The following is a 27,220-nucleotide window of genomic DNA, read 5'->3' on the forward strand; positions in this document are numbered from 1 at the left end:
CATTCCCTGGGTCCTGTCTCTCCATCCCTTGTCCCCAGTCCCTCTCCAGCTCTCCTGGAGCCCCTTCAGGCCCTGGAATGGCTCTGAGGATTCCCTGGATCCTTCCCTTCCCCAGGGGAACATTCCCAGGGCTCTGAGCCCTCCCTGGATCCTTCCCTTCTCCAGGAGAACATTCCCAGCTCTCTCAGCCTGGCTCCAGAGGGGGTCCAGCCCTGGAGCAGCTCCGTGGCCTCCTCTGGAATTGCTCCAGCAGCTCCAGGTCCTCCTGATGATCCCATTTCTCTCTAAATTCCCCAATTCCACACCCTCGTGCTGTTAGGAGGTCTGGGAGCTCTGCTGGGGTGCAGCTTTTCCCCTTGCAGAGCTGCAAGATCACCCAAAAATGGGGATTTGGAGGTTTTTGCTTTGTAATTCCAGCTGGGGGAGTTCCTTATCCAGCCCAACTTCCACAGGGAAGCTCCAAGCTGGACAGAGAAAACTGGGCAACTTGTGGGGAGTTTGTGAGCTGATTTGAGCCAAAATCCCCCAAATTCAAGATGTTTCATTCCCAGTGCGAGCCCTCCATTTCTGTTCCAATTGTTCATTCCAGGCTGCATTTTTCCTCTGAAATTCAGATAAATTTAGTTTGGGAGAGCAACAAAGTTGTCACAAGAGCTGACATTTAAGACAGAAATATTTCCTGATATTTAATTTCAGCCAACTGACCCGAAATCCCAACTTTATTCCCATAATCTCCTGATGTCTGGCACCCCAGGAAGCTCCTGTGTGTGGGTTTTCCTGTTTACCGCCTTGGAATTTGATGGATGAGGAAGACACTGACGCCCAAATTCCCCCCATACCAAATCTCCAAGGTTTTCTATAAAAAGGAAAATCAAAGCCACCAGAATTCCGCTGCCCGGAATGAGGTGTGTCCTTTGGAAAAGGGATCTCTGCTCCTGATACCCGAGGGAAGCGCCAAATAAAGACATTCCCTCAAACCTGAAGATACTCCAAGCAGGATTTTAGGCTCAGATATTGCGGAAGCCACATCCAAAATTGGGGGAAAAACCATCAGCAGCACATTCCCAGCCCTGGGATGTGCCAGGGAGGAGCATCCCTCACCTTCCAGGCTGAAAATCCTTTCTCCCAGAGCATCCACGATGTCCTTGAGCGCCGCCTCGTCGGTGACGTTGAAGAAGTGTTTGTCGTCGGGGTCGCTGGCGATGAATTTGATCTCGTTCAGAAAGGCCTCGGGGTTGATTCCTCTCCTGTTGTAATAACCCAAGACCTGGTTGGGAATAAAATGCGAGACTTCCATGGAATTAGGATTCCCAGGTGGTTTGGGTTGGAAGGGATCTTACAGCTCATCCCATTCCATGGGCAGGGACACCTTCCTCTATCCCAAGCCCCATCCAACCTTGGACACTTCCAGCTTTAGCTCCACTCCAGCATCTCCTCTGGACCCTTTTCCCAGGATGGATAAAAACTCTTCCCAAAACTCTTTGGGGTGTCCACGTGGGAGAAGCCCCATTCTCAGATCTGACACCACTTTGTGGGAACAAATGGAGGAACTGCTGCAATTCCTCCCGGCTGGACATTCCTCATGGAATTTGGGGTCCTGCCTGCCCCTGGTCCTGGCAGCTGAATCCCGAACTGAGCATCCCAAAAGCAGCACCCGCCACGATGAGCTCTTGGAATGCTCCAGGAGCAGCGGGGATGGACTGTTCTGGTGCTTTGGGATTCCTGGAGCACACAAGAACCTCTTGGAATGCTCCAGGAGCAGTGGGAATGGGCTGTCCTGGTGCTTTGGGATTCCTGGAGCACACAAGAATCTCTTGGAATGCTCCAGGAGCAGCGGGGATGGACAGGACCTCTTGGAATGTTCCAGGAGCCACGGGGATGGGCTGTCCTGGTGCTTTGGGATTCCTGGAGACCCCAGGGACCTCTTGGAATGTTCCAGGAGCAGTGGGGATGGGCTGTCCTGGTGTTTTGGGATTCCTGGAGCACACAAGAACCTCTTGGAATGTTCCAGGAGCAGTGGGGATGGACAGGACCTCTAGGAATGCCCCAGGAGCAGCGGGGACAGACAGGACATCTTGGAATGTTCCAGGAGCAGCGGGGATGGGCTGTCCTGGTGCTTTGGGATTCCTGGAGCACACAGGGACCTCTTGGAATGTTCCAGGAGCACTGGGAATGGGCTGCCCTGCTATGTTGGGATTCCTGGAGCACCGTCAAGCCCTGCAGGACTTCCACCACCCAAAAGTCCCGTCACTCACCGCCACCGCGTATCTGGTGACGTTGTCCCTCTCGCTGTCCTCGATCACCTTCTCCAGGTCTGGGCTGTCGTGGGACTCTCCATCTGTGATGACAATCATTACTCTCTTTGCCCCTTTCCGGCCACCTTTCCGAAACGCTTCCGAGCTGCAAGTGAAGAGATGCCCTGGGCTGCTCAGCCCCGCCGGCTCCGTGGTGGCCGCGCCGCCCCGCCGAGCCCGCCCCGAGGGGTCCTTGGGGCTGCTGCCCCTTGGGGAGGCGCAGGAACCCTCGGGAAACGCTTTGGGATGTGGATTTCCCCGCTTCTTGCAGGAAAGAGGCCAAAATTCAGCCAAATTGGATGAGGAAATGGATCTTGAGTCGGCCAGTGGAGTTCTGGCCTTGGCCTATGGAGCTTTCCCCTGTGAGGGAAAATTCTTCATCCCAGGATTTTGACAAAGCACGGTCCCAAATTCCAGCGTATTTATGGAAAAGGGACACTGAGTAGGGCTGGGAACTCTGTGTGGCACCAATAATTCAGGACTGTGCTCGGATCTGGCCAGGATCCATCTAAAACTTTTCCGAGCTGCCCAGGGCAGTGCTGGAATCGCCATTCCTGCAGGAATTTCCAAACCACTTGGATGTGGCACTTGGGACATGGTCAGTGCTGGTCTCGTCAGTGCTGGACTTGATCTTTGACCTCTTTTCCAGCCTAAAATTCCATGACTCCCAGCAGGAATACTGCTTGGAAAAAGTGCAGGAGCAAGGATTTGTCCCTGGAGAGGGAGGAGGTGGAGCTGTCCTGAGCTCCTGGGGACTCTCCAGGGATTTCCAGGAGAGCTCCAGGTCCTGGAGCTGAATTTGGGGGCTGTGAGCTCCTCCCTGGGAGTTTCCAGGGATAGGACGCAATTCCAGAGCCTGCCCCAGCTGCAAACGAGGACTGAGAAATTTTGGGAAGCGCCACTCGCAAAGCTTCCCCCAAATCCCATTTTCCTGCAAACCCTGGCGATTCCCCCATTCTTAAGCAGCAGGGAAAACAAAGGGAGAGGGAAGGAGGGGGGGGGAAAAGTGGATTGGAAGGTTTTCCTGGGAATAGGAGCGGGAACAGGAGGGGTTTTACCGAGCGAACTCGATGCCGTAGGCGGTCCTGGTCTCGGTGCCCCCTCGCTGCTCGATGTGGCTGGCGGCCGCCACCACGTCCTGCACGGACCTGTAGTCGTTCAGGTGGAACTCATGGACCACGTCCTCTCCATACTGGACAACTCCCACCTGGGAACGACGGGAATGGCACCAAAAAGGCCAACAGAACCAGGTCCCATCCACCGCGCGCGTTGTGAACCATGGGGATCACCAGCCACGGGAAAAAATTCCATCCCTCATTTTTTTCCAAATTCCATCACTCATTGTTTTTTAAATTCCATTGCCCAGTTTTCCCTCCATGGGATCATCATTAATTCCCAGTTTTATGGCTCTCCCGCCTGCTTTGCTCCCAAGTTTTGGGGTGATCCAGATGTGCCACGCTCCACTGTCCCAGTTTGGACCCACAGCATCTCCAGGTGGGACCAAACTGGGTTATTTGGGAAAATCTGGGATATTCCTGCTTAAATTCCTGCCTAAATCAACCCATGATTACTCGGAGCAAGAGCATGGAGAGCTCCTTTCCATGGGTTTCATCCTCCCTGTTCCCATTGGGATGTGGGATCCCTCCATAGCCCACTTAGGGACATTAATGGGAGCGTTTCTTTCCCATGGGATAAGTTAAAAAATCTCAATATTTTGACTAATTCCAGCAGCTTGACAAAAAAGGGACATTGGGAATGGCCCTGGGATGACACAAACAGTTCGGAGCCTCACCTGGATCTGTCCAGGACCGATGTAAAACTTTTTCAGGATATTTATCAGGAAGTGCTGGACTTCAACCCACGGATAAATGCTATTGGATCCATCCAGAACGATGATGATGTCCATGTAGGTCTGGCATCCTGTGGAAAATCCAGGGATTTATTAAAAGTCCTCCTGCAAAGGGGCAGATTTATGGCTTCACTTCCAGCCAGGTACTTCCTCTCAGGATTTCTTGGGGAAAAAAAATCTGATTTCAATAATTTGGGAAAGAACTTTGGGCTCCAGCAAGGTGGGGAGAAGCCACAGGAATCCTCTCCACTGTGAAAAGATGGGATCACTTCCTAGGAATAACACTCAGCGGCATCATTTGGGATTCAACTTTGGAATTTGATCCCGTTTAATATCATTCCACACTTCAAAGCGGAGCAGGATCCGGCTCCGTTCCTCCCGCAGAGCCGTTCCTGATCCCTGAGTCATTCCCAGCCCTGCCATGGAACACAAGGCGGGCATTTCCTCCCTTCCCATGAAATCCTCGGCTCCAAGGCAGCCAAAAACCCCGGAGGGGACCCCAGGGCTCAGCTCTGTAGCCGGAGAAGGAAGGATTTAAGGATTTTTTCCAGTGGGGAAAATTGCTGAGGATCATCTCAGTCTTGCTGATGTTTTACAGCGTTCCTTGATGATCCTGGATTTCAGAGATTTATCGGCTGCTCTTTCACCCTATAGGTTTTTAGGGATGAAGGAATCCATGGATTGGAGTGACTGGGATCCTCTGGGTGCCTCCAACTCCATCCCATCCCGGGAATCAGGGAGAGGAGCTGACCCTGCATCCCATTAAATAAACACTTCCTAGAAATCCCTGAAATCCCAATTATCCTTTGCAGAGAGGGCTGGAATATAACAAAGGGAAGTGACACTGGGAATTTGATGATGCCTTAACTGCCATGATCCCAAAAATCCCATTTTTTCCAAGGCCCTCTTCATGCCCTGGGAATTTGGCGGTGGGCTCTGCCTTTCCTGGCTTGATCCCCTCCAAAACCCATTTTTACCGGCCCATTTGCCCTGGGAAAAAACCTGCACCAGCAGGGTTCTGGAGCTGGGGAATCACATCCCATGGGATGAGGAGCTCCCAGGAGCAGGACAGGCTTCTGGGAATCCTTCCCAGCTCCAGGAAAGGCAGGAAACATCACTTAAACCCTCCAAAATAAAATGCCGGCTCCCAAATTCCAACATATTGAACTCCAGGTCAATGAGGGCTTTGTTTTGTGCAGCCAAAATGGGATTGGAGATGGGATTGGAGCCGGGATTGGAGCTGGGATAGAAACAGGGATTGGAGCTGGGATCAAAGCCGTGATCGGAGTGGGAATCTCGGTCCTCACTCTGCAGAGCCGGAGCCACGGTTCTGGAGAAGCGGAAGTTGGAGTTGACGCGGGAGCACATTCCCGTGGTGTAGTAGGAGCTGCCACACTCGTGGGACCACAGGGGGCTGCAGGCCTGGCGGGGTAAAAAAGCAGAATTTGGTTCAAGGGATCCCTTTTCCATGGATGTGTTTAATTTCATTTTCTTTAATTTAATTTTATTCCATTTCACTTCATTTAATTTCATTTTAATTCCATTTAATTCCATCTTATCGCATTGCGGTTTGTTTATCTTTCATTTTATTTTATCAATAAACCCCTACAACTCTCCCTACACTCCATAAACAAAAACCCACTGAGAGGAACCTCCTGGCACCTTCCCGCCCTGCATTCCCGGATTCCCAGCCCACATTCCCAGGAATTCTGCTCACCAGGAAGCTGCTGTCCCTGGGGTTGGTGGCCAGGCTCAGGCCCAGGCGCATGTTGTCCTTGCGCTCGGACACGTTGGACAGCGTCACCCGCCCTTGGGAGAGAGGCTGGGATTAGGGACATTCCCGGGAAATCCCAGATTCCCCCTGGAATCTCCACAGCAATCGGGAATTGTGTGCTGGAAAGGAATCTCTGCTGGTGTAACTCCACGTTTTGGGGATTTTTGGGAGGTGAGAAAAATCCTGGAAAAAAAACAACGTCACCCATCCTTGGGAGAGAGGTTGGGATCAGGGATATTCCCAGAAAATCCACAAGGCCCTCTGGAATCTCCAGAGCAACAGGGAATTGTGTGCTGAGAAAAGTCTTCACTCCAGGTTTTGGGGATTTTTGGAAGGTGAGAAAAAAAATGGAAAAATTGGGGTTTTCCCTTCATGAAAAACCAAGGAAGGAAAATTTTTTGGGGAATGAGGCTGGGAGTTGGGGAGGAGGAAATCCCTCGGGGTGCTCAGCTCCTCATCCTGGATTCCCAGGCTGGTGGCTGATCCAGGGAAATCTGGACATTCCCAAGAAATCTGGAATGCTCCCCGGAATCTCCGGAGCAGCTGGGAATTGTGTGCTGGAGAAAAGAATCTCTGCCGGCTTCACTCCAGGTTTTGGGAATTTTTAGAAGGTGAGAATTGGGTTTTTCCCTAGATGAACAACCAAGGAAGGAACGTTTTTTTTGGGAATGAGACTGGGAGATGGAAAGGAGGCAACCCCTCAGGGGGCTCAGCTCCTCATCCTGGATTCCCACGGAATCCCTGTTTTTTCCATGGCACAGCCCAGAAATCCCCCCAGGACAGCCCTGTCAATCCTAAATGGGATTGGTCACTGATCTGTGTCCCAAATCCCGATCCAACCGTTCCTCTGGAAAACGCAGCTCCACATGGGCTAGATCTCCCCCTTTGGGAAGCAAACTGGGAATCATGGAATTATTTGGGATGGAAGCAATTTAAATCCCATCCAGTGCCACCTTCCACCATCCCAGGGTGCTCCAAACCCCGTCCAACCCGACCTTGGACACTTCCAGGGATCCAGGGACTTCTCCGGGAATTCCACCTTCGCGGGGAGGAATCCCTTCCCAATATCCCATTTTTTCAGGGATAATTTGGGATAATTTGGGTCTGGAACGCCATACCCAGGTTGAGCTTGGTGCAGTTTCCGTGGCCGTCACTCAGCACCGGACACTTGTAGACGTCTCCGGTCTTCTGCTGCCCGTTGGATTCGTACGGAGCTCCCACCACCAGCCTGCGGAAAACACGGATCCGTCAGCACCGGGACAACGGGAATGCCCTGGGAAAAAAGATTCCTCAGCTGCAATTCCCAGATTTGGGAGCAGCAGGAGAGGGTCCCAACCTCAGTGGAAGGACAGGTTCTCCTTCTCTTCCCGCTGGAGCAGCAGGAAGTTGGGAATGTTACTCTGACACACGGAATTATGGAATTCGTTCCCATCAGCCGCAAGGAACAGATTCCTGGCAGGGAGGGAGGGCTCCAAACCCTTCTGGAAGCACCAAATCCCTTGGAATCAGCTGAGGAACCCATGGATTGTCCCTTCTCTCCACTGCCTATGGAGGAGCCTTTCCATAGGGTCATGGAATGGTTTGGGATGGAAGGGACCTTAAGGATCATCTCATCCCAACACCCTCCATGGATACGGAGACACATCTCCACTTCATTCCCAGAACATCTCCAGGACATGGATATGGAGACACCTCCCATTTCATTCCCAGAAGATCTCCAGGACATGGATATGGATGCAGGATTCCAGCAGAAGGAATAACAAGGAGCTGGTGGAGCGCTTCCAGCAGATCCCACTGGGATCCACGAGGAATTTTCCCCCAGAAAATCCTGGAAAAGGGAATTTGCTCCAACCCGGAGTTGTTATGAACAGCCCTGAGCTGAACATTGGGATCTCCAGTGGTGGGTGAGGAAATTGGGAAGGAATTTTTCCAGGGAAAACCCTGGAAAAGGGAATTTTCTCCAAGCTGGGGTTGTTACGAGCAGCGGGAGATGAACATGGGGATCTCCAGTGGTGGGAAGGAATTTTCCCCAGGAAAACCCTGGAAAAGGGAATTTGCTCTGAGCTGGAGTTGTTTCGAACGTCGGGAGCCGAACATTGGGATCGCCGGCGGACATCGGGAATTTTCCTGCTCTCCAAAAGAAGGGAGCTGCTAAATCCCATTCCCCAGTGAGGACACCAACTTCCTGTCAGGATATTTTTGGGGCATCCAAACACTTTTCCCACTCTTCCTTGACCACAGCATTTCAACCCAGCAACCCCAAAGCAGGAAGAGTGCGGGACCTAAGGAATCCATCCCTTCTTTCCAGGCTATCCCAAAAATCCTCAGCACCACGAGCTGATGACAACTCCTGCTCCCAAAATAAATGGGATTTTTAAAAAAAATTTTTTAGCCTCCCAAAAATCCTATGGATGCAACCGACCCAGTCTGGATCTCCAGATAAACAGGAGCTCTTTTGTTCCACGGGGCCCTTCCCAGCAGCTGGAAAAGCCACCGGCACAGATGTTCCCTGTTAGACCAGGAATTGTCATTCCTTAAAAATGTTGCTGCTCCAAAGACAAACATCCCATTCTTTTATCCCAAACCGGAATCGCTCACCCAAGGAAAAGCTCCCGAATCCAAGGATTCTCATGGAAATACTTCCTGTCTTACGGCTTAATGTGGGAATTCACAACAGGAAAATCATCTCCAGCTGGAGCTGTCCTCAACAGCATCCAGGAAAGTCTGGATTTTTGGGAATTTGCTCATTTTCCTGAGGCTTTCCCACACTCTCATATCCATTTGGTTGTGAAGAAGAGGGAAAACGTGGAAGACTGGGAAAAGGTATGGGAAAACCTTGAGGATGAGGAGGAATAAAGGTGGAGGCTCAGTGGAAAACGAGGATCTCCTGGTGTAATTCCCAATTCCCAAAGAATTTCAGATACATGGAAATTCCTGAACTTCTGGGAGCAGCTCCAGCTTGATGTGTCCCCCCCATCCTGCAGGGAATCCTCTTGGAGACCTTTCCATTCATTAATATTGGATCACACCACCCATTCAGCAATATTCCCAAAAAACCAGCGGGTTTGGGGTTGGATCATCCCTTTGGGATGACAAGGCAAACCCAAAGGAAACCCAAACATTCCCAGATTTTTGCCATGAATGTGGAGCGGCTGCAGAGCTCCCGAAGCCGGAATTCTTGTCTCCCAAAAAACAATGGAATTATTTTCCTTTTTCAGTGAAATGGGAGTGATTCATCAGCTGGAGCTGTCAAATCCTCATGGAAACTTGGCAGCTTGGGAAAAAGGCTTCTACAGCTGTTTGGAAGGTGTTTTTAGGGATGCTGCTCCACTCTTACTTTACTTGGAAATTCAGGCTAAAAATCCTGGATTTTTCCTTCCAAAAAAAAAAAAAAAACCCCAAAAAAACCCCAAAAAAATCCCCCAAAAAATCCCCAGGGATTTGGGATGGGTTATCCCAAATTCTCAAAAATATCCAAGTAATCCACATCATCCCAAGAAAACTGGAGAATTCTGCTATAGAAAGGAGACGTTCCTGGTTTTTTTCCAAGCTTTCCCCCTCCACACATCTTGGGATCATCCCAAATCTCCCGATTTTCCCCTGGATTCCCAAAAGGGAAGCGGCTCCCGCATCACAACTTGGCCAAAAAATGAGGCTTTGAAAGAAAATCAGAACCAAACAATTCCTGCCTCGCCTCCCTCTCCGTTCCCTGCTCCCGGAGAAAACAAAGGGAAAAAAACCAACAGGGATTAAGTGGGAAAAGCTCTGACTGCTCCGAGCTGTCTGAGGATGGATTTTGAACTTTCATCCCGAAAAAATAAGGAGAGCAAAAGCAGGGATACCCCAGGACATTGCTCTCCAAGCAGAGCCCAGCGCTGGGTCCTAATTCCCAGTTTTCCGGCCCGGATGGGAATGGGATGTGTCCATGCCTGCAGGGTTGGGAAAGGCTCCAAACCAGTGAAATCCAGGAATTCTGGAATGATTTTGGTGGGAAAAAGCTTAAAGTTCATCCCATTCCACCCCTGAGCTCCAGACCCTGACCCTGGACATTCCCGGTCCAAGCCCGGCCGAAGGGAAAGGGAGGAGGGAAAAGAAAAAAAGAGGGAAAAATCCTCTGGCTGGATTGAAAGGCAGAACTGTGCTGATCTGGAAAAACACTTCCAGGGGTTTCTGTTTTCCAGCTCCTGCCAGAGGTTTTCTTGGCTGGAATTCTCCCGTGGCTTGGCCGCTGCCGGAGCGCTTGGAATATTTTGGTGGAAGCGCAGAGAATTCCATAATGTCTGCTCCTGGCTCTCCCTCCCACCCTGAGATGCAGGATCTGCTGCAGCTCACTCTATTCCCTGTTTTTTGGGGGATTTTCCCTCTTTTTGGCCTGATTTTCAAGGAAATCATGGAATGGTTTGGGTCATTCCAGCCCCACTTCCAGAGATTGCTCTGGAAGTTTGAACATTCCTGGATTTAAACTTTCCAGGGATGGGGTGGCAAAAAATCTGGGAATCAACAGTGCTTCCGAGGGAGAAGGGTTTGTTCAGGGTGGGAGTGGGAGATTGGGAAAAGTCACCTGGGAAATTCCCAGTTTTCTTGGGAAGCTGGAGATCCCACAGAACCCTGTGGACACAGATCCAGGAACGGCTCCGTGGAAAATCCCGACTGAGCCAGAAGCCACGGAAAGGCTGAACCTGGAAATGCCTCCTTAACATCCCAAAAAATGGGGGAAAAACACCGGGAAAATGGGAATGTGGCATTCCTGCTGCCCACGGTATTCCAGAATTCCTTGGGCTGCCTTTGCTCCCGTTATCCGCTGTTTTCTGGGATTGGGGGTCCGGACACGGATTTGTCACCGCTGCCTGTCCCTTGTCTGTGCCCCTCTCCAGGATTCCTTGGAAAAGGAATTTTGGGATGCTCCCAGGGAAGAGTTTTGGGATCAGAACTTCCCCTTTGGATAAGTGGGATATGAGGCTGGGATTAGGAAAGCTCCCTTGGAGCGTCCAGCATCCCAAAAATTCCAGGAATTGGACTCCAGGTGTCCCTCTCCAGGATTCCTTGGAAAAGGAGCTTGGAGATGCTCCCAGGGAGGAGTTTTGGGATCAGAACTTCCCTCTGGGATATGAGCTTGGGATAGGGAAAGCAGCTCCCCAGGAGCATCCAGCATCCCAAAAATTCCAGGAATTGGGCTCCAGGCATCCCTCTCCAGGATTCCTTGGAAAAGGAGCTCTGGAATGCTCCCAGCCACAACTCCTGGAATGACGGGAAGCACCCCAGACAAACACTTGGAATGGGGAGATGAAAGATGAAGGGAATTCTTTCCCTTTTTTCCCCACTCTGGGACCTCCAGGAAGATTCTTCCCAAAATTCCAGGAGATTCCAGGTTGTGTTTGCCCCAAGCATCCAGGAGCTCCCATTCCCATGAGAGCTTCCAGGTTTTAAGGGCTACACATCCCACCTGTGGGAATTCTGCTCATTATTCCCGAAGAAATCCATCCAGAGCGTCCAACCTGCTGGGATTTGGGATTTAAACCCTCCAAAACCCCTCTGTCCTTCCAGAAATTCCTTCTCCTTATCCCAAAATTCCTCCCAGGTCATTTTGGCCCAGCAGCACAGGGAGTTCCCATTTTTCCCAGTTTTCCCAAAAATCCTGTTTGGATGCTGGGAATGCTCCGATCCCATAATTCCAGGTCCCCCTTTCCCTGCCTGCTCCAGGAGTGGGAAACTGCCATTCCATGGAGCTCCGGTGGTTTTTGGGATGAATTCCAGGCACCTGTTGTCATCTTTTCCATCCCCGCTTGGGGAAGGCACCTCCAGCTCCACGGAAAAGATGGAAAAAGTATGGAAAAGGAGGTCTGGAAACCCCTCACTGCTCTGGAAAATACCAAAATCAAATCCCACATGGATGAGCTTTTCCAGCATTAAAAATCCAAGTGGGATTTTTTTCCCCCCCAAGAATTTAATAACCCGAATTTTTTCCTCACGGATTTTCCGCTCTCTGGGATGCACTTCCATGAGTTTTGGTGGCTCCTTGAAAAGTCTGGAAAAGGGGGAAATTCCCAACTTCCAAAAATACCTGGAAAATCCAATCTGCTTGGAGCCGCTCCAGTATTCCTTTAGAAATATATATGGAAAAAAACATAAACACAGAATTCTTGGAATCCATTCCCAAACAATTCCCGGCAGCCAAAAGCAGCATTAAAAGGCTCAGACTGAAGGAGAGGTGCCAAAATCCTCGGATTCCGCGCTTGGAATTTGGCAGTTGGATCCCGGCACATCCACGGCCGGGATTCTGAGAGAACCATGGAGTCTCCCCTGTATTCCAGAGGATTTTGTGGAATTCTTTGGGATGGGATTGGAAGAGGCACAGCAGGAATTGGGGTCTCAGCTCCTGGAATTATCCAGCTCCTGGAATTGTCCATCTCCTGGAATTGTTGTCCAGCTCCCTCTAAACATCCATGGGTTTTTATTCCAGAGGTTTCCGGTTGCTCCCAGGTTTCTCCATTTTTCAGCTGTGTCCACGTTTTATCTTGGAATTTTTCCTGCTCAATTGCAGATTCCAGCAGCACTGTCCTGAGTTTTTATGTCCGTCTCCATCCGTAGGATCCCGCTGGAAAAATTCCCATTTTTCCAAGCAGAGGAACCAACAGGAGGGAAAACTAGAGGTGGATCCTGTGGATGTTGGCAGGAAAAGTTGGGAAAAGAAGCCAGGGATGGTCTTTGGTCCCGCTTGGGAAAGCAGGAAAAAATTCCCAGTTTCCAGGGAATTCAGCCCTTGGCCACCCCATCAGTGGTGGTGGCATGGAAAAACGGGATAAGAGATCCCAAAATCATGGGAATTGCAGCCCCTCAACTGCAAACCGCTCCTATGGGTACAACTGGGATGAGAGAATTCCCAAAATTGGGATTTTCCAGCAATTTCCTTCCGAATCCTGGGAAATACTGAACTCCCAGCTCTCATCCCAAAGCATCAGCCCTTCCATAGGATGCGCAATTCCAACAGGAAAAACTCCCAGTCCTGGTGGAAAACGGGGCTGGGAGCCATGGAAAGAGAGACCCTGACTTCCCAAAATTCCATGGAATGGGAATCTCAGGTTCAGGGCATGGGAGGGTTTTCCAAAAGTGGCAAAGGTTGGATTCTGGAATTCCAGGAGAATCCATTACATTAATTACGGAATTAAGTCTGGATTCATCCACCTGGGGAGCAGATCCCAAATTCCAGGGAATTCCAGGAATTCCATGGGCTTTGGAGCATCTGGATGTGCTCTTGGAATGCACCAAAGGTCTCTGCCAACACCTGGCTGGGATTCCCTGGGATTCATCCCCGGGATTGGCTCTGGATTCATCCCTGGGATCAGCCAAACCCACCCCCAATCCCAAACCTGAGCTAATCCCAGGCTCATCCCACATTCCCGATGGATATTCCCGATGGATCGATTCTCCAGGCCCCAGCTCCTCCGTGGAAACTGCAAAAGCCGGGATGGCCTAGACCCAAATTCCAGATGGGATTCCAGGCCTGGGGTCTCCAAGGAATCGTGATCCAGCCAGGACACCCCCTCCATCCCCACCTTCCCAAATTCCCAATATTCCCTTATCCCACCCAAAATCCCTCTTTTTTTAAGGAAAACCTTTCCTTCGTTGTGCACCTCCAGGAGCAACCACATCCCGGCCCAGCAATTCTTGGGAATTCTGGAGGTGATTTGTGGTGGTTTGGTGTAATTCCCACTGAAATTCCCACCGGAATTCCCGGTTTTCCAGAGCCCACTCACCATTTCTTGCCGCCGATGTCGTGCTGCTGCACCGTGTATCCAAAAAAAGATTCCCTGGATCCCGCGATGATCTGGGGCCTCTTGGTGTCGATGTTGAAGGAATTCCCAAATCCTGGGGAAAAAAAGGGAAGGATCCGTCAGCCAAAAAGCTGGAAAACACCAATTCCATACGGATGAACTCGGAATTCCAAAATCTCAGAAAGGTTCCAGCCATGGAATTATTCCAATCCCATTCCGCTCCAGCTGCTCCCGCTTGGGGTTGGATTCGGTGATTCCAGAGGCTTTTCCAACCTTGCCCATCCCGGGAAAGCTGCTCCCGAATTTTTGAAGATGCTGCGGGAGCAGGGATGGGTTAATCCCATTCCCATCCCAGCCAGGATGGGAATTCCAAAGCATTCCAGCCCCGCCCCATCTGCAGCTTCCCAAAATTCTGCTCTCCATCCTGGAGCTCCCAGGGAATATCCAGCCCTTGGGATGGAGCTTGGAGCTCGTTTAGGATTCAGAATTCCTGGAATTCAGCCCTCAACAGCTCATCCTGGGAATTCCCCGGAGCCAGGATGGGAAGGGGAAGGAGAAAGGAGCTCCTCCCTCTGGAATCCATGGATTCAGTCACTTCCAAGGGGATCATGGGATGGAATCCATGGAAAAAGGATCCTGGCCGCTCCCAAGGGTTTTCCCGAGGATCCAAAGCTGGGATTCCCATTCCCTGTGGGAGCAGGAGCTGGGGAGAGGCAGCTCCAGAGGGGGATATCCCTAAGGATGGAATTCCAGCTGGGACAGGGAGATTTTTGGGATTGGTCCTTTTCCTATGAATCCTCTGGAAAATGCCGCTTCCCACAGAACAGCGGGAGCAGGATCCACGGCATCCCAATCCCAGGATTCTGCTGCTCCCGGGGGACAAATTCCAGAGAAATTTCCTGTCCCTGGAGCAAAATTTGGGGAATTTTCTGGCAGCTCCTCCCTGTGCCTGGAGCCAGATCCAGGTGGGGAAATTGGGAATCCCCCCAGGAGTGGGAATCTTGGGAATGCTGGAGATGCTATCCATGGGAACAGAGGGACAGGGCCCAAATTCCGGGATAGAGCGGCAGGATGGACATGGATAACCAGGATATCCCAGACTGCATTCCCTGAATCCTGCTGGATGCTTCATTCCAAGAAAAACCTGGGAATCCTCCTCCAGAACGGGGACAGGAGGCTCAGTTTGGAATTCCCTGGCAGGAAAACTTGGCACTGCCGCTTCCCAGGCGGAAAAATCCAGGATGGGAATGTTTGGATAGGCAGGAATGACGGAGAAAAGGGGAATGTTTGGAATCTTGGGAACAAATCCGCTCCTGGAGCAGGGAATGGAGGAATCTGGCCACGGATCCTGAGGAGAAGGAGCTCCCAAATGATTCAGGAAGAAATTCTAGAAAACTGGGATAAAAAAACCTGGGATAAAAAATAACAGGAGACAGGGATGAGAGCCAAGATATTTTGTGGAGCGTTGACCTCATTTCACATCCCAAAGAAATGAAAACCTCGGGAGAGAGGGAAGCTGGGATTGGCCATGGAATGATGGGAAAGGAAAAGGGGAATTTTGGGAATTTTGGATTCCCAGCAAGAAATTCCAAGATCCGGAAGAGTCTTGGATGCAGAGGAAGTATTGGAGAGGGTGGGATGGATTTTCCTGTTAATTTTCCTGGATTTTGCACTGCAGACCCTCAGGCTGAGGATTTTTGGGAATGGGAACAGCGGGATAAATTGGAGAATCCCATTCCATGGTTTAGGATAAAACTCTGGAAAAGGAACAGAAATATTCCATGAAATGACAAATCTCTGGGAAAACAGGGAGGAGTGCTGAGAGTGGCTCCTGCTGGAGCATCCCAATCCCAGGGAAGCAAAAAATCTGGGAGAGAAGATTCCAAGCAATGGATGGAACCTCAAAACTCCAACAAAATGAAAGGAATAAAATAAATATTGGGAATATTCCAACCAGGAATATTCCAACCAACTCTGGCTGAAATGGGAATTTTAGGAGAGTTTTTTTCAGGAGATTTGGGAGCTGGAGAGATTTTCCTACTGGGAATGACATCACTATCCCAAAGAATTGACCAAAAGCTCCAGGTTTTCCTTGGAATCCCGAGGGCAGGAAGCCTCAAATTCCTCCTTTTCCCTGGAGCTTCTGGAGCATCCAAACTTTTGATTCTTGTCAGGAAAAATTTTGGAAAGAAGAAAAATCTTTGGGAAAGAAGGATGGGAATAAAATCCACCCTTCCTGCCAGGGTAAAAAATCAGGATAGAAAGAAGTCCTGGAAGGGAAATTTCCGGGATGGAGATGATTCCAAAGGTGCCGGCACCAGGAAAATGGGGAGAAAAAGGGGGGAAACTGGGAGAGATGGGGGAAAAAAAAAGGGGAAAATAGGGGGGAGAAAGGGGAAAACTGGGAAAAAATTTGAAAGATCTGGGGGGGAAATGAGGGGAAAAAAGGAAAAAAAGGAGGGGGGGGAAGGGGGGAAAAAAGGTGGAAATTGCCCTGCCTGAATCCTTTGGGATTCCCAGCTGGAAAAGGAACTCTGGGAAGAGTTTTCCTGTGATTCCCAACCCTGGTTCTCCTTCCATGAACGTTTGGGGCTGGATTTTGTTGCCTTTGCCCCAAAGTTTTCGGATTCCCTGGAAGAATATCCCAGTTTTTCTTGGGCTGTCAGGAAAATCCAGGTTTTTTTTCCCCTGGTTTCTGGCACTGCTGGAGCTCGGGATGGAATTCCTGGAGAGGGAATATTGAGCTGAACAAGGAAAACTTGCTAAAGGATAAAAAAAATTTGGGGAAAAACTTTGGGAAGCAGCAGGGTGGGCTTGAATTCCTGGGAATCCAAGGGAATGCTGCCAGCTCCCAGAGTTTGTTAGGAAAAATCCCAGGATTGGCATGGGAAGGCCGGGAATGCTGGGGATGAACAGAAGCTCAGTCATCCCGGAACATTCCTGCTTTCCCACAAAATCGTTTCCCAAAAAACGGCTCTGGAGGGGCTTTGCTACAGCAGGACCTTGTGCTTCCAAAATTCCCACAAAATCCCTGGATCCAGAAACATCCAGGGACGGAAACTCCATCCAGGGACAGAAATTCCCCGGGATGGAAATCCCTGTGGGAAAATCCAGGGATGGGGGGAAAAAAATGGGAGAGAGGAGGGAAAAGCAGGGAATGTTTCATCCCAGGGAGTAAATTCAGGGATCATTTCCACACATCCCAAGGCAGAATTCCCAAATCCCCCTTCCATGACCCACCCCCTCCACCCCACCCCTTTATGGACCAGCACCGTGTCCATGGGGGAATTTCCCGGGAATCTGGCAGCTGCCAGGATTTTTCCAGCATCCCATTCCAGAGCCGCATCCATCCCTCCATCCATCCATCCCTCCATCCACACATGGATCCAATTATTCCAGGAAAAGCAGCTCGGCCGCGGCTCCCCCGGCAGAAAGGGAAAAAAAATCCCAAAAAGCGCCAATTCCATAAAAACCCCGAGCAGCCTGGCGCGTTTTCCAGCAGGAAGTTTGGGAATGTTTGCAGCTGGAGGAGGCGCGAGCCGGTGGCCGAGCTCCTGGCATTGGGGAAAAGCGCTTTTTTCCCGCTTTTTTCCCGATTTTTCCCCAAGTTTTCTTCCCCGTTTCCCGTTCCCCCCCCCACTTCTGCGGCTCCCGGCGCGGGTGGATTCCAGATGGGATTAAAGCAGGAATAGGGAGCCGCTTTTCCCAAGGAAAAAACCCGGGGAAAAGCTGAAAAATCCATCCCAACCCCCCGGAGCAGAACGGGAGAAGCCGCAGGATCCGCTCCTGGAATTAAACTCCGCCTAAAGCCTCTCCTAAATTTAACCCCGAGCATTCCCGGTTTTCCAACGGGACAAACCTCAGGAAAGCCGCATTTCGGGAAAACGGAGCCTTCCTTCCCCCAGTATCCGATCCTTTGGGATTATCCCGATTAATCCCGCTCCAAGGCCGAGGAGGCACCGGGAGCTTCCCGGGAATTCCGGGATCTCCATCCCTTTCCAGCAGCCTCCCGCTCCCGGTAAAAAGTTTTCCAAGAGCCGCGTGAAGGTCTCTCCAGCACTTTTTCCAAGCAATTCCCGGTTTTTCTGGGGGGGATTGGGATGGGCACTCACCGGGCAGGAGGCAGAGGGAGCAGGCCAGGAGAATCCCGCTGGGAATATCCATGGAATCGCCGGCTGCCCCAATCCCCGCTCCCGAGCATCGGCGGGACTGGGAGCTCCGATCCCAGATCCCGACCCTTATCCCAAACTTTTCCCGGCTCCCTGACAGCGGGAGAGCGCTGGGAGGGAGTGGGAGGGACCAGGGGAGCGGGGAGGAGGGAAAGGTTGGGAATGGGGACGGCCCTTTCCAGCCGGGACACCCTTTAGGGAGCGGATTCCAGGTGGGAATTCCAGCCTGGAATCAGCTGTGCCCATCGGGAATTCCAGCCTGGAATGAGCTGTGCCCATTGGGAATGCCCACCTGGAATGAGCTGTGCCCATTGGGAATTCCAACCTGGAAGCAGCTGTGCCAGCTGGGAATTTCCACCTGGTATCAGCTGTGCCAGTCTGGAATTCCAGCCTGGAATTGGCTGTGCCCATCAGGAATTCCAGCCTGGAATGAGCTGTGCCCATCAGGAATTCCAGCCTGGAATTGGCTGTGCCAATCAGGAATTCCAGCCTGGAATGAGCTGTGCCCATTGGGAATTCCAGCCTGGAATTGGCTGTGCCCATCAGGAATTCCAACTTGGAAGCAGCTGTGCCAGCTGGGAATTTCCACCTGGTATCAGCTGTGCCAGTCTGGAATTCCAGCCTGGAATTGGCTGTGCCCATCAGGAATTCCAGCCTGGAATGAGCTGTGCCCATTGGGAATTCCAGCCTGGAATGAGCTGTGCCCATTGGGAATTCCAGCCTGGAATCGGCTGTGCCCATCAGGAATTCCAGCCTGGAATGAGCTGTGCCCATTGGGAATTCCAGCCTGGAAGCAGCTGTGCCAGCCAGGAGTGCCCACCTGGAATCAGGGCTGTGCCAGCTGGGAATTAGCACCTGGAATCAGCTGTGCCAGTCTGGAATTCCAATCTGGAACCATCTGTGCCAGTCTGGAATTCCAATCTGGAATCCTGGTGCATCCCCCAGGGATGTGAAGGGTTCAGGGGGACCCCGGTGGCACCTCCGGGGTGGCACCTCCGGCTCGGTGACACCGGCCCAGGGCTCAAATCCTCCGGGAAAAGAGGGGGAAAACTGGGAAAAAAGGGCGGAAAAACCTGGGAAGAAAAGTGAGGGGGAGCTGGGAAGAAAGCAAGGGAAAAACTGAGAAGAAAGGGGGGAAAAACTGGGAGAAAATAAAAGGGAAAACTGGGAGAGGGGAGGAGAAAACAGGGAATGTTTCATCCCAGGGAGCGAGTTCAGCTGGACGATATCTGGGAATGACATCAACCATTCCCAAAGGGAAGATCCCGTGTTTTTCCCAGATTAAAATCCTTGGATGACTCCTCAAAAAGCCTGGAGAAGGGGGAGGCTGCTCCGGCCGTGTGCTCCCAGCTGACCCCTGGATCCGGGAAAAGCTTTTGTTTGTCTGGAAAAACCTCTGGATAGCAGGAATTCCTCATGGAATCATGGAATGGGGAGCTCATCCCATTCCAATCCCTCTCCATGGGCAGGCATGGCGCCCACAAATCCCTGGATCCAAATCCCAGCTCCTCCAAATCCCACAGGATTTTGTGCTTCCATCTCCCCTCATTCCCAACCCTCCTCCTCTATTTTTTGGGATCATCCCAGGAGGTTTTCAGGATTTTTTCAGGATTGGTCCTTGATGCCGACCTGTGGGAGGCGTCTGGCCTTGGATGCAGCTGCCTCGGGAATTTGGGAAGAGCCAGGCTGGAAACCAGGAATGTAAACACAGGCTGGGAATGACAACAAATTCCCAAATTCCCAGATTTCAGCGCAGGAGGAGCTGGGGGCGGGGCACGCAGGGATTTTATCCCACTCCAGAGGCTTTTCCCACTTCTCATCCAAGCTCAGGACCAGCAAACCCCACTCCAGAGTGGGTTTGGGATCGGGATTTGTCCCTCTGGATACCCGGGAGTGGCTCCAAGCCGGAGCACGTGGATCTGTCATTCCCGATCCAGCGGCTCTGCTGAGCTCAGAGCTCCGGAGAATTGCTCAAAAAAAAAAGCTGGAATCAGAATTCCAGCCTCTCCCACAGCATCAGCTCCTCTTCCCAGAGCCAGGAAAACAGGGAAGCAGAATTCCAGCTTCTTCCACACAGGAAAAGAGGGAATGGCCTGCCCCAGATACTGGGATGGATCCCAGGAGTATCCTCCCAAAATGCTGGGATGGATCCTGGGATCTGCTCCCCAGAATTCTGGAAGGAGTTCTGGGATCTGCTCCCCAAAATTCAATTCTGGGGGGAGTTCTGGGATCTGCTCCCCAAAATTCTGGGAAGGATTCTGGATATAACTCCCCTAAATGTTGGGATGGATCCTGGGATTAACCACAAAATCCTGGGGTGAATCCAGGGATCAGCTTCCCAAATTCTGGGATGGATCTTGGGATCAACTTCCCAAAAATTGTGGGGTGGATCCTGGTTTCAGAGCCCACAAAAATCTGGGATGGATCCTGGGATCTTCCTTCAAATTCTGGGATCGGTCCTGGGATCTGCCCCAAAATTCTGGGATGGATGCTGGGATCTTCCCCCAAATGCTGTGGTGATCTCTGGGATCAGCCCCTAGAATTCCAGGATGGCTCCGTAAAACGGGGTGGGACCAGCAGACGGTGCATGGAAATCTTGGGAATTCTGGCGGGAACGAGGAGCTTTGGGTGGGGGTTCCCATCACGGCCCTTTCCAAGCCCTGCTCCCATTCCTGGGAATTTTGGGGATCCTTGGCCCAGTGGGAGGCACCAGGGGGGTCTTGGTCCCTTCCCTGCCATCCCAGGGAAATTTGGGAACGTTCCTGGAGCGAGGGGAAAACCAGGAGCCGAGCCAAAGGTGTCGGGTTTGCCTTTAAAATTCCCCTTGGAGCCAAGTGCCGAACTCATCCATCAAACATCGGATCCAGGCATGGAAAACGCTCCTTCCATTCCCTGGGCTGCCTTCCAGCGGGATTCCTGCCAGGAGCCTTTTCCATGCTCCGCTCCCGCTGTTTTCCGACTGCCACCGGATCCCGCAGCGCCCAAATCCAGCTTTTCCCCGGCAGACGGGAACGGGCCGGCCGTGAATTCCCTTGTTGTGGAATTCCATATCCATGCAGGAGCCTGGGAAGCCCCAGGATGGGGAAGGGTGGGAAAGGAGCCCCCAGAATTCCAGAGGTTCAGGTGAGATTCCCTCTGGGAGGCTCCGTGCTCATTCCCATTCCTGGGATGTCACTCCCTATAGGAGATGAATTTACAGGATACAAAAACTCTGGGAATTCCCTGGAAGCTCCCACAGCTCAGGGATTCCATGGGATCCAAATGCTGCTGGATTGGGAATATCCCACATAAACCTGGATGCTGGCGCAGTGTTTATCCCAATTTTTTTTCCCACTTTCCCCCCTCTGATTCCTTGAGCTTTATCCATTGGCATTGGAAAAAGAGAGGAAAATTGCCAGATAATTCCAGGGGTCACCATAACTCTTAGTCCATGAAGGACGCTGGGAAAATGTTGGGAAAAGATTGGGAAAATGTTGGATTTGGGAATGGGGACAGAGCAGAGTCGCCCACACAGGGAGATTCCCACCTCAATCCAGCTGGATTCCATGGGATTTTTGTAATCTTCTTGGATTTTCCCACAAATCCCTCACTTAATCCTCTCCTGCCGGGGTTTCCCGGGATCCCACAGCTTCCTCTTCCTCCATCCTGCTGCTTTTCCACTTCCAAATAAATCCAGATGGGTGGGAAATAAGGAAGCTGGGATAGGCTAAAATACAGATACACAAAAATGATGGAATCCGGGAATGGTTTGGGTGGGAAGGAACCTCAAACCCATCCCATTCCATGGGCAGGGACAATTCCCACTATCCCAGGCGGCTCCAAGCCTCATCCAACCTGTTCTTGGACACTCAAATTCCCCAAATTCCTGGTTTTTCCTCCGAAATCTCTTCCCTGGATCCCTTGCCTTGCTCCCTTTCCGTCATCCTCTCCCAAGCTTTCCCATCCTATGGAATGCTCAGCTTCCATCGCCAGGAATTCCCAATCCTGGTGATCTCCAGACGATTGGAATCCAAGGGCACCACTTGGATTTGGGAATTTCAGCTCCCACTTCCCTCTCCCATTCCTTTGGAAGGGATTTTCCATTGGGAAGAGCTTCTCCCCCAAATCCATCCTTCCCAGGAATTCCCAATCCTGGTGATCTCCAGAGGTTTGGAAGCTGGGGCATCACTTGGAATTGGGAATTTCAGCTCCCACTGGGAGGAGCTGCCTTGTCTCCGATCCCTTCTCCTCTTGGAATTTTCATTTGTGCTCCGCATTCACTTCATACTTGGAATGAGTCAAGGCGGCTCCGAATTCCCCTCCCAGTGAAAAATCGGGATCTTTTCCAGGGATAATGGGAACCAGCTGCCGGCGGCAGAGCAGACGGAGCTGTTTGTTCCCGCTCCCGGCGGAACAAACGGAATCATCTCCCCTTCAAATCCCGGGATTTGGGTTATCCGTGAGCTCCCAGCGCCAGGTATTGTTATTCCAGAGGAACTTCCATCCAAAGGGACGAGCGCCCGGCCCTGGATTTCTCCATAAATTATCCCCTCTGGAATCCAAACAGCAGCCTCCGGATAATTGGTGGCTGCGGATATTCCAGGACTCTCCGGGTGTTGTATCCATGGTTTTCCCGTTCCTCTGTAATTGTGGGCAGAGGCAGGGACGTGCCGGGATTCGGCCACGCGGCTCCGGAATGTCCCGGAGCCGGAATCCCTGGAAGGGCCACGGCAGCAGCTCCGGGGGTTTTTCCCTAAGGATCAGGTTTTGCCAAGGAGGATCATCCATCCTTCATTTCAGCGGGAACGGCGGCGCTGAGGAAGAGCTGGAAAAGCTGGAATTGTCCCTCCTGTCCCTGGGGGGATCGGGATTGTGGGGGTGACAGATCTCCATGAAAGGTTGGGATCACAATCCGACGGAAAGATTGGGATTGCCAATCCGATGGAAAGATTGGGATCATCAATCCAGTGGAAAGGTTGGGATTGCCAATCCAAAGGAAAGATTGGGATCATCAATCCAATGGAAAGATTGGGATCATCAATCCAATGGAAAGGTTGGGATCAACAATCCGATGGAAAGGTTGGGATCACCAATCCAATGGAAAGATTGGGATCACCAATCCAATGGAAAGATTGGGATCATCAATCCAATGGAAAGATTGGGATCATCAATCCAATGGAAAGATCGGGATTGCCAATCCAATGGAAAGATTGGGATCACCAATCCAAAGGAAAGACTGGGATCATCAATCCAATGGAAAAATTGGGATTGCCAATCCAATGGAAAGATTGGGATCATCAATCTGATGGAAAGATTGGGATCATCAATCCAATGGAAAGATTGGGATCATCAATCCAAAGGAAAGATTGGGATCACCAATCCAATGGAAAGATTGGGATCACCAATCCAGTGGAAAGATTGGGATCATCAATCCAGTGGAAAGATTGGGATCACCAATCCAGTGGAAAGATTGGGATCACCAATCCAGTGGAAAGATTGGGATCATCAATCCAGTGGAAAGATTGGGATCATCAATCCAATGGAAAGATTGGGATCATCAATCCAATGGAAAGATTGGGATCACCAATCCGATGGAAAGATTGGGATTGCCAATCCAAAGGAAAGATTGGGATCACCAATCCAAAGGAAAGACTGGGATCACCAATCTAATGGAAAGATTAGGATCATCAATCCAATGGAAAGATTGGGATCATCAATCCAATGGAAAGATTGGGATCCCCAATCCCGCTCTGCTCTTCCTGCATTCCCAGCAGCCAGGTGGGAATTTTCCTGAGGATTTTTTGGAACCGCTCACATCCAGCCCGGCAGCGCCAGGAAAAAAATTCCGGGATAACCCCAGGGATGGGCTGAGGGAAGATGGAAAATGATCCATGGTGGGTTGTGGGTGCTGCGAGGGGGGAAACCGGGAAATTTTGGGAATGGTTTCATTCCTTACCCCCGCTCAGATCCCTGATCCTGAGTTTCTCTGGAATTCCGCTCATCCCAAGGGATGCGCCGCGTCCCCGCGGTGACCACAGCCGTGCTCCCGGTGAGATTCCCATTCCAAGATTTCCGCAGCGATCCCTCCCGGCAGCGCCAGGAGAGGGAGCCCGAGGCGCTCCCGGATCCGGGAATTCTCCGCGCACGGGGCCGCATCCCGCGGGATCCGCTCTTCCCATTCCCGGCTCGGGAATTCCAGCCGGGATTCGGCTGCGCGACTCTGCGAATGGGGTGTCCGGATCCAGTCCCGCTGGAATTCTGGGATCTCTGCTCCTAATGGGAATTCTGGGATCTCTACTCCCGCTGGGAATTCAGGGATCTCTGCTCCTAATGGGAATTCAGGGATCTCTGCTCCTAATGGGAATTCTGGGATCTCTGCTCCTAATGGGAATTCTGAGGCCTCTGCTCCTAATGGGAATTCAGGGATCTCTGCTCCTGCTGGGAATTCAGGGATCTCTGCTTCCAATGGGAATTCTGAGGTCTCTGCTCCTAATGGGAATTCTGGGATCTCTACTCCCACTGGGAATTCTGGGATCTCTGCTCCTAATGGGAATTCTGGGATCTCTGCTCCTAATGGGAATTCTGGAATCTCTGCTCCCGTTGGGAATTCAGGAATCTCTGCTCCTAATGGGAATTCAGGGATCATTGGTATTGCTGGAATTCAGGGATGCTCATGGGAATTCAGGGATCTCTGGTGCCGCTGGGAATTCAGGAATGCTGCTGGAAAAGCTGGAATCTCCGGTGCCGATGGAGAAGCTGCTCCAGCAGGGTGAGGCCGGGACACAGATCCCAGATCCTGCTCGGTGCCACCAGGAGATCGGAATCCTTGGAATTCTTTCCAGGTGCCGAGCTCTCCCTTTCCTGGGATCACAGCGGGATCATGGATGTTCTCCAGGAAAACAAATCCAGCTGGGAGCTGGGACGGGATCCCACCAAGCATTCCGAGCCAAACCTGGGGCATAAAATCCCTGGGATGTTTCCTGCCTTCCGCGGCATTCCCAAAGATTTCCGGGGATTTGGGATTGCAGGGCTGTCCTGGTGCAGCCTGAGCTGATTTCCTGGCCATGCCAGAGGAATTCCCTCTGGGAAGGGAATTGTCCCATCCTTGGCAGTGCTGCAAATTCCCAAATTCCCACCCCATTCCCAGCATTCCCAAATTCCCACCCCATTCCCAGCATTCCCAAATTCCCACCCCATTCCCAGCATTCCCACTCCTCCCAGTTTGGATGAGGGGCTCCCTTGGCTTTCCCAGCTTTCCCAACCCCCAGCCCCTTTCCCAACATTTCTGGGCTCCTCCCAAGCCGCATTTGGGATTTGGGAGATGCCGGGATTTCCCCCAGCGTGGAAAATCGGGATCCATCCATCATCACATTCCCGGGATCCTCCCAGCTCCAGGCACCTTCCCGCCTTTCCCTTCCCATCCTACCTTTCCCAGCTATCCCAGCTCAGCTCCCAGTTTTTTCCAAGTTTTCCGAGTTTTTCCCCCGGGATGATGAATTCCCGCTGTGGGATGAGGCAGGCGGGACACGGAGCTGCTCCAAGGCTTTGGAAAAGCGGGATTCTCCTCCTCCAGCTTTTCCAGGCCTGGATATTCCCTGTCCTGAGCTCCATTCCAAGCATCCTCTCGGATCCTTTGGATCCCGGGAACACGGAGGATTTTTGGGAAGAGGTCACGGCTGGGTGGGTCGGGATTTAGCGGTGGCTGATGTCATTAATTCCCTGTTAATTGCATTAACCTTTCCCACACTTTCCAGCCCAGCCCACGTGGTTTATCCTTAAAAATTGTTGATTTTCAAGGAATATTTGGGATTTTTCCTCCTCTTGTCATCAGATCCATTGTTTTTTGTTTTTTTTTTTTACAGGGAAGCTCAGAATAAAACTCATCTTCCATCGGATTCTTGGTGGAATAATCTCCTTATAAAAGGGAAATCTTTGGGTTTGGGGCTGTGCTTTCCTTCCAGGAGGATTGGGAATGCCTTTGGAATTGGCCTGGAGCTGTTTGAAATAAATAAAATTAAATGGAGGAAAAAAAGAATTTAAAATAATTAATGAAAACAAATTAATAATAATTAAGAAAACAAAACAAAAAAATCCTAGAGGATTCCAGGCCTGGGCTGTATCCTAATTTCATTCCCTGGAACCAAAGAGATAAAATGTTTATTTTTTTTTTCCCTAAATATTTATCCCCAGTATTCATTTGTCATCCCAGAGATTTTTAAATATTGGGAGGAAATTCCCGGATTTGGGGCCTGCAAGGTGACACAGCCACAGGTGGCAGGGACACTCCTCAATTCCTTTATTCCATCCTAAAATCCCCCAAATTCCCCTGGATTCCTTTGGAATCGATGCCATCGGGAGCGGGATTTCCTTGGTGGAGAGAGCAGGAACTGGGATAAAATTCTCCAGGATTTTTTTCCCTTTTGGGGCCTGGATTTTGGGGTTATTTGGACACATCCATGTCCTAAATTATTCCCAGTGTCACTTCCAGCTGGGCCTGGAAAACGGAGCTGCCAGCCCTGTTGGTGTCACTGTTGATAATAAAAACGGGATAAAAAAAAAAAAAAATCTCCTTTTCCATGTGGATGGATCCTTCTGGATGCTGCAGCAGCCTGGAATATCCTGGGATATGGGAATATCCATGGATTCTTTAATTTCCAGGGAATGTCCATCCCCCTGGATCGCAGGCCAGGCCTGGGCTGGGATGGGCTCTCAGCTCCTTCCCAGCTCAGCATTCCAGGATTTCCTGGCGCTGTCGGGATGGGAGGGAGCGGGGCCATGTCGCGACAGCGGGGAACCCTCGGCGACACCGCGCGTTTGTCGCGACCCCTCCCAGATCGGCCCTCAAAGGGTTAAACCGAACCGGGACCGAACCGCGGATCCCAAAGGGTTAAACTGAACCGGGACCGAACCGCGGATCCCAAAGGGTTAAACTGAACCGGGACCGAACCGCGGATCCCAAAGGGTTAAACTGATCCGCGGATCCCAAAGGGTTAAACCGAACCGGGACCGAACCGCGGATCCCAAAGGGTTAAACCGAACCGCGGATCCCAAAGGGTTAACGCGGCCCCGCGGAGCGACACCGGGGCTCCCAAAGGGTTAAATCGGTACCGGGGATGGACCCGAACCGGGGCTCCCGAAGGGTCAAATCGGTACCGGGGCCGTGGAAGGGTTAACGCGGCCCCGCGGGGGTGGTACCGGGGCTCCCAAAGGGTTAAATCGGTACCGGGGCCGGTCCCGGAGGGTTCAGTCGCTACCGGGGCCAATCCCGGAGGGGTCAGTCGGTACCGGGGCCGGTCCCGGAGGGGTCACTCGGTACCAGGGCCGGTCCCGGTGGGCTCAGTCGGTACCGGGGCCGGTCCCGGAGGGCTCACTCGGTACCGGGG

The 27,220-nt window shown here is 51.6% G+C and overlaps 1 protein-coding gene across 2 annotated transcripts in view; it reads right to left on the bottom strand.

The window, feature by feature from the left end:
• ITGA11 (integrin subunit alpha 11) overlaps positions 1-24,113 on the bottom strand; it is a 47,900-nt gene extending 23,787 nt beyond the window's left edge. Inside the window, exons 1-9 of one of the 2 annotated variants that reach the window (XM_032750291.3) lie at positions 17,802-17,975; positions 13,672-13,783; positions 7,036-7,145; positions 5,861-5,952; positions 5,451-5,565; positions 4,087-4,214; positions 3,353-3,501; positions 2,256-2,400; positions 1,102-1,267 (exon numbers count right to left, since the gene is read on the bottom strand). In XM_032750291.3, coding sequence (XP_032606182.3) covers positions 1,102-1,267; positions 2,256-2,400; positions 3,353-3,501; positions 4,087-4,214; positions 5,451-5,565; positions 5,861-5,952; positions 7,036-7,145; positions 13,672-13,783; positions 17,802-17,853 — 1,069 coding nt within the window. In that variant the 5' untranslated portion in view covers positions 17,854-17,975. Of the gene's footprint in view, positions 1-1,101; positions 1,268-2,255; positions 2,401-3,352; positions 3,502-4,086; positions 4,215-5,450; positions 5,566-5,860; positions 5,953-7,035; positions 7,146-13,671; positions 13,784-17,801; positions 17,976-23,793 lie in introns of those variants that run through there. The other variant, XM_032750287.3, reaches the window with a different exon arrangement.
• Between the last annotated feature and the right edge of the window lie 3,107 nt (positions 24,114-27,220).

This window comes from Taeniopygia guttata, chromosome 10 (assembly GCF_048771995.1).
Source record: "Taeniopygia guttata chromosome 10, bTaeGut7.mat, whole genome shotgun sequence".
In the NCBI taxonomy this organism is placed as follows: Eukaryota; Metazoa; Chordata; class Aves; order Passeriformes; family Estrildidae; genus Taeniopygia; species Taeniopygia guttata.